At 43.2% G+C, this 6,217-nt stretch overlaps 1 protein-coding gene across 1 annotated transcript; it reads right to left on the reverse strand.

The window, feature by feature from the left end:
• Positions 1-3,864: 3,864 nt before the first annotated feature.
• Positions 3,865-4,803, reverse strand: LOC110259084 (olfactory receptor 5AN1-like). The gene has a single exon (XM_021082386.1). It carries the CDS (start codon positions 4,801-4,803, stop codon positions 3,865-3,867), a length of 939 nt encoding a protein of 312 aa, XP_020938045.1.
• Between the last annotated feature and the right edge of the window lie 1,414 nt (positions 4,804-6,217).

Below are 6,217 nucleotides of genomic sequence, written 5' to 3' on the forward strand. Positions count from 1 at the left end.
TCACTCCAGAGTGATACCTGACATTTCAGGTCACAGATTCTTATTTTCCAGGAAAGTGGGAGACAGAAAACTCCAGGAAGAGCCCGAAGTGGAGGGTGTGGACATAAGGGAGAAGGGATAGTGGAAGAAGGAGAAAGAGACTGAGGACGACAAACCTGGCTCCATGAAATTCCAGCTGGAAGAATCACATGGCTACAGAGATAGCACAGAATCCACTATCTCTATGAATCTTGCCCTCTCACCTTGACTCAGGGCCCAGGAAGGCAGAGTTCTTGACAAAGGGTAAAATTGTGGATGTCTTTTGCAAACAGATTTTCCAGGTGGGCATGCTGCACTTCAGTATGGAGACTTTGGACCATGGACTTGGCTGTCCACTCAGCCAGAGAGATGCCCACATGAGAGCCTCTTCTATGTGTCATCAAGGGCAGAGTGAACAGAAAAAACAGTTCGGCAAGAACACTCTCCAGGTACTTGCTCTCTGGAGTCAGGGTTGTCATGGAGATTTTGTCCCTTCTAATTTCATGTCCCACTTTGCCATGTCCCTCCTGATTCACTTCCCCACTTCCCCTGTGGTCCTATCAAGATCTGATAATTAGAGCTTTTCCTTTAACACCCTGAGAGTCATTTGAGCTGGAAGGGACATAGTGATCACCTAGGCCAATACCTTCAATTTCCAGATGGAGACCTGAAGCCAGTGGAGTTAAGAGACTTGCCCAAGATGAAACAGCTAGCTGGGAATAGTGTGAATATACTAAATCAGATATGTGGACACACCCTGCTTACAAGGCACCTTCATTTTAGATATATCCATACACATATCTCCTTTTTTTAATGTTTTATTGATTTTTATTTTTTCCCATTATACTTGGTTTACAGTGTTCCGTCAAATTCCTACTGTACAGCAATTGAACCAATCTCACACATGCTCATATATATATATATATATATATATATATATTCTTTTCTTTTTCTCACATTTTCTTCCATCATGTTCCATCACAGGTGACTAATATTGTTTCCTATGCTATACCGCAGGATCATATTGCTTGTCCTCTCCAAATGCAGGTGTTTGCATCTATGAACCCCAAGCTCCCAGTCCATCCCACTCCCTTCCCTTCCCCCTTGGCAACCACAAGTCTGGTCTCCAAGTCCATGAGTTTCCTTTCGGTGGAAAGATTCATTTGTGTCGTATATGAGATCCCAGATATAAGCGATATCATACGGTATTTGTTTTACACCTTCTGCCTTGCCTCACTTAGGATGAGAGTCTCTCGTTCCATCCATGGTGCTGCAAGTGGCACAATTTTGGTCTTTTTATGTCTGAGTAGTGTTCCATTGCATGTGGAGGTTCCCAGGCTAGGGGTCTAATGGGAGCTGTAGTTGCCGGCCTACACCACAGCCCCAGCAACGCCAGATCCGAGCCGAGGCAACGCCAGACCCTTAACCCACTGAGCAAGGCCAGGGATTGAACCCTCAACCTCATGGTTCCTAGTCAAATTCATTAACCGCTGAGCCAAGATGGGAACTCCAAGGGTAGCTGCTTTTATTCAGAATGCCAGCCATCTTAGGGAGATGGTGATTTGGGTGTGTCCAAAAACCAGATCTGTCGACTCTGCTTGGCCATGAAAGGTTTTAAAGGGAAAAAGGGAAGTAATCTCAGTTAATCCTTCAGATACGGAATCAGACTCCTTTAGTTCACGGGAGGGCCACACATGTGGCACGTGGACATTCCCTGGCCATGGATTGAACCCTCACCACAGCAGCGACCCAAGCCACTGCAGTGACAACACTGGATCCTTAACCTGCTGCACCACAAGGGAACTCCAGAGACCAGACTCCTCACCATCTCCCACTGCATGCATCTCCTGACCTTCAGGCTTGTCAACATCTTGTGATCTTTCCTTAGATGTGATCTCGTTCGCACAGCTGATTCGTGAGATTGCTGCAGTGTGGAAGCTAAGGAAGAGATCTGATCATCTTCTAAGTTCTTCTTCTTCAGTTCTACCTCTTTGATCTATGGAAAGAAACTACAGGCTAGGCAAGGTATTGCTTGATCAAAAGATGTGAAAGGTGTGCTTGGGGCTGAGATGAGTAGAACGGGAAGGGGCCTGCTTTAAGGTTACTTATAATAAATCTCTGCTACAAGGAAGAAACAAAGGGGCTTCCTGCTGAGGGCCGCTTCCTGCAAAGAGCTTCTTACACACACACACACACACACGTTCTCACACATTGTTAAAGAGCAATGCTTAAGAAGATGTACCTATACCTGGGTGGGGGTGAGGTGGGCACACGACTTTCATTCCCATTGCACTATTTCTTTGGCAGGTACTAACCCCTCACACACGCTCCCAGGTGTTCAACAATTCCTCTTCTCTCAACTGTGTCCCCGTGCAAACTCATGGAGAATTTGAAAAAGGCTTCAAATGTCTCTCCAGTTACAGTTGCTCAACAGAATGATTCATGTGACCTTGAAACTGAGACCCCCAAACAACTCTAAGAATCCAATGGCTCTCAAAGGGTAATATGTAAGCTAATAATATGCTTGAATCAGTGGGTCAAAGTTGGGAAATCTGGAAACTCAGCAGTCAGGAACACACCTTACTCTGTTTTTTAACCAAACAGCAAGGACCACAAATTTACATCCTCTTTCTGAAGACAAAAATTGGCGAGCCTTGACAACACTGCTGAGCCCACAGTCTGTTTCCTCTCCTACCCCTTCAGGTTACCTGGAAAGTATCAGCATTCCAATATCTCTAACCATTCTACTCCAACCATTATATAACTCCCATACCACCATAAATTTCTAGGACATAAAACGTTGGCCACATTCTCTAGGAAGGAAAGTGCATTAGTTTTCCATCTTAGCTCTTTCTCTGCAACATGGACTATAAGGAAATAACTCCATGTGGCCATGAATTCTCACGCAAATCTCATCACATGAAAAATGTTAATGTTTGAAGGGGCCAAAGCCATTTGGTAGGATGCTCCTGTTGGGTATGTTCCCCAGCGGTAAATATTCCAAATTTAATGGGAGCGAGGCTTGAATCCCACAATATGAGAGATTACCAGGGACTGTGACATAGGTATTTGGATACCATCTCCAACAGAAATCCCCACGGGACACTAGAGGCAAAAAATTACACCGGCGAACTCATAAGTAAATACCCCTGAAGGGACTGCATATATCATTCCATTCCTCGTCATGATTCAGATCACCTCCTCCTCCTTCCTCAGACTGCAGCTGGTGGAGATTCGGAGGTGACCAGAGACTTAGCAGACAATAACCACTGAAAGAGCCCTTAACACAAATGTAGGCTAGCTCAGAGGAACCTCCACCGGAGGCACGATCAGGCCAATTGAACACTTTGTTTCTGTCCAATGGTACACTCCCTCTCTGGGTTCATTCTCATTCTGGTCAGAAACACAGAATGAACATTGGTCACAGTCATGTCTAGGTTATGCTGCATCACAGTATTTGGGAGGAAAGTCTTCTCCAATCCTGGGACTTCTGTCACGTGGCTCTCCTTTAAGGTCATATCTAAGATTGAACAGACGTCATCTTTGGGGTAAAAAGGAAGCAACAAAGTTCTAAATCGTAATGACTCATGAACACCTGCTGACAGATGAGTAAATGTTGAAGCCACACCACAAATAGAATGAAAATAATGGGCCTCAAGGACTGAAAGATGTTTTGATTGTGCACTGTGATTCCGCTGTGGGTCCATTTTGGTATATTATCTGTGTCAAATTCAACCTTTTTGTCCAAGGCAGTGTGAATTTTGATATTCTCCACTCATGTGAATATCATTGCATGGTAAAGTGATTCTAACAGGACAAACCTGTCAGACATCACAATCTGTTACCTCAGCAACACTCTTTCCTCTTTTTCAGTCGCTTCAAGGCATCTTTGATGTCTTTGTTCCTCAGACTGTATATCAAAGGGTTCAGCATGGGAATCACCAGAGTGTAGAACACTGCAGCAAATCTGTCAAGGCCAGAGGACCCACCAGAGCTGGAACTCAAATAGACAAACATACCTGAGGTGTAGAAGAGGGTAACTGCTGTCAAGTGAGAAGCACAGGTGTTGAAAGCCTTGGTCCGGCCTTTTGCGGAAGTGATCTTCATGATGGAGATGACAACGTAGACATAGGACATCATGATAATCAGGGCATTTATTATCCCAAAGATCACTGTAAATATAGCAGTCAAGACTTGAACAAAGAACGTGTCAGAGCAGGAAAGACCTAACATCAAGGGCATGTCACAGAAGAAGTGGTGGATGACATTAGGCCCACAGAAGTGGAGCTGAAGCACGGCACACACTTGGGACAGAGTAGCAGAGAGTCCAGCCATATAGGACCCCAGCACCATCCGACCACAGAGAGAGGGTGACATGATGGATGAATAGAGGAGTGGGTTACAAATGGCAGCATAGCGGTCATAAGCCATGACTGTCATGAGACCACACTCGCTCAGTCCCATGGTTGAAAACACAAAGTATTGAATGGCACAACCCACAACGGTGATAGTTGGCTTTGCCTGGAAGAAGTCGTAGAGCATCTTGGGGGCTGTAGAGCTCACATAGCAGATGTCTATAAAGGACAGATTACTGAGGAAGAAGTACATGGGTGTGTGGAGGTGGGAATCCAGCCTTATCAAGACAATGAGACACAGATTCCAAGTCAGAGTCAAAATATATATCACCAGGAACACCACAAAGAGGGCTGCTCTGATATGGGGAAAATCTGAGAATCCCAAGAGGACAAAATCGGTGATATTCGTAGTATTGTCTCCCCTTGTCATTGGCTTTGTACTCCTGAAGTCAGAAAAGAGACAAGAGAATGCACTGCTGACTCAGGTGAAAGGGTAACTTTACAAAGCTAATACATACCATGCATTCCCTCCATGGAGAACTGGAAAAGAAGAAAATGCTTCACTGTCTTCAGGTCAAGACCTCAGGTTTTCATCTTGAATTGTCAGCAAGAACCTTCTCCGTTATTTCATGAGGTCTCATGATCATTTATAAAGAGATTTTAAAGTTTGACTGAAAAGTTTTAAGAAAGCAATATGAATTCCGTGATTATCATGTAAAAGACTATCATTGATTAAAATTATAGGTTTCAAAAAAGAGTGTGTATATACATATATACATACATACATATGACAGAGTCACTGTGCTTTACAGCAGAAATTGGCACATTATACCTCAAATATATGATAATATTAAATAATTAAGAGGTTTTTAATGACCTCTGATAATTCAGGGGATAACTGCTGCATTATAAAAGTACTGCATAAGTAGCATCATTTCACAATAATTTTGAAAGAGCTCTTCTCTCCCAAATGACCATCTAGATATAGTCTTATATTCTCTTCTTTTACTCATAAGAAAAATTGCACTGTTCATTATACCTTACCAAGAGTTTTGAAAATATATTCAATCAAACAGCTCCTACGTGGCCTAGGAATTTACACCGTGATTTCGAATCCTGATAGTATTTTGGAGGGACACAGACTGTCTGCCCCAATAAGTTATGAAAAACATCTTCTTAGGGAAGACTTCATACAAATTATCCCAAAGGGAAGCCAGTACAAATCACTATTGGCCCCAACTTTTGTCCTAATTGCAGGAATTTTTCATTTTAGGAAGCAGCATCAAACTCTGGTTAAGGGTTAAGAGCGTGGATTTTAAGTTCTCACTGTCATAATCAATATAGCAAGATAGATTATTCCTGAATTCAGTCCTCCTCACCAGAAAATTAAAAAAAAAAAAACTAGTAACTATTCATAGGCAAGATAAGAATGTTAAAATTCTAAAACAAAGGATGAAGGTAGAGCATCCCCCCTGGGCCACAGAGTCCACGAAGGACCACATGAAAAGAATAGAGGAGCAGCTACACTCTGACCTCACTGCCCCTCCCCTCTGCTGCTTCAGGGCTCCACCAGAGTGGCCCCTCAGTGCCCATGGTTTTCCACCAGATTGGACAGCACAGAAGAAGCAGATACATTTCTAGACACATACAACCTAGGAAAACTGAATCAGAAAAAAAAAAAAAACAGAACAGAAAGTCTGAACAGAACAATAACTAGCAAGGAGACTGAATCAGTAATCAGAAACCTCCCCACAAAGAAAAGCCCTGGACAAGAAGGCTTCATCGTAAATTGCACCCAACATTTAAGGAAGAATTAATGCCAATCCTTTTCAAACTCTTCCAAA

This window comes from Sus scrofa, unplaced genomic scaffold, assembly GCF_000003025.6.
Source record: "Sus scrofa isolate TJ Tabasco breed Duroc unplaced genomic scaffold, Sscrofa11.1 Contig77, whole genome shotgun sequence".
NCBI lineage: Eukaryota > Metazoa > Chordata > Mammalia > Artiodactyla > Suidae > Sus > Sus scrofa.

What these genes read in the sequence shown, in the direction of transcription:
- LOC110259084 (XM_021082386.1), bottom strand. Translation starts at nt 4,803, where the DNA reads ATGACAAGGGGAGACAATACTACGAATATCACCGATTTTGTCCTCTTG.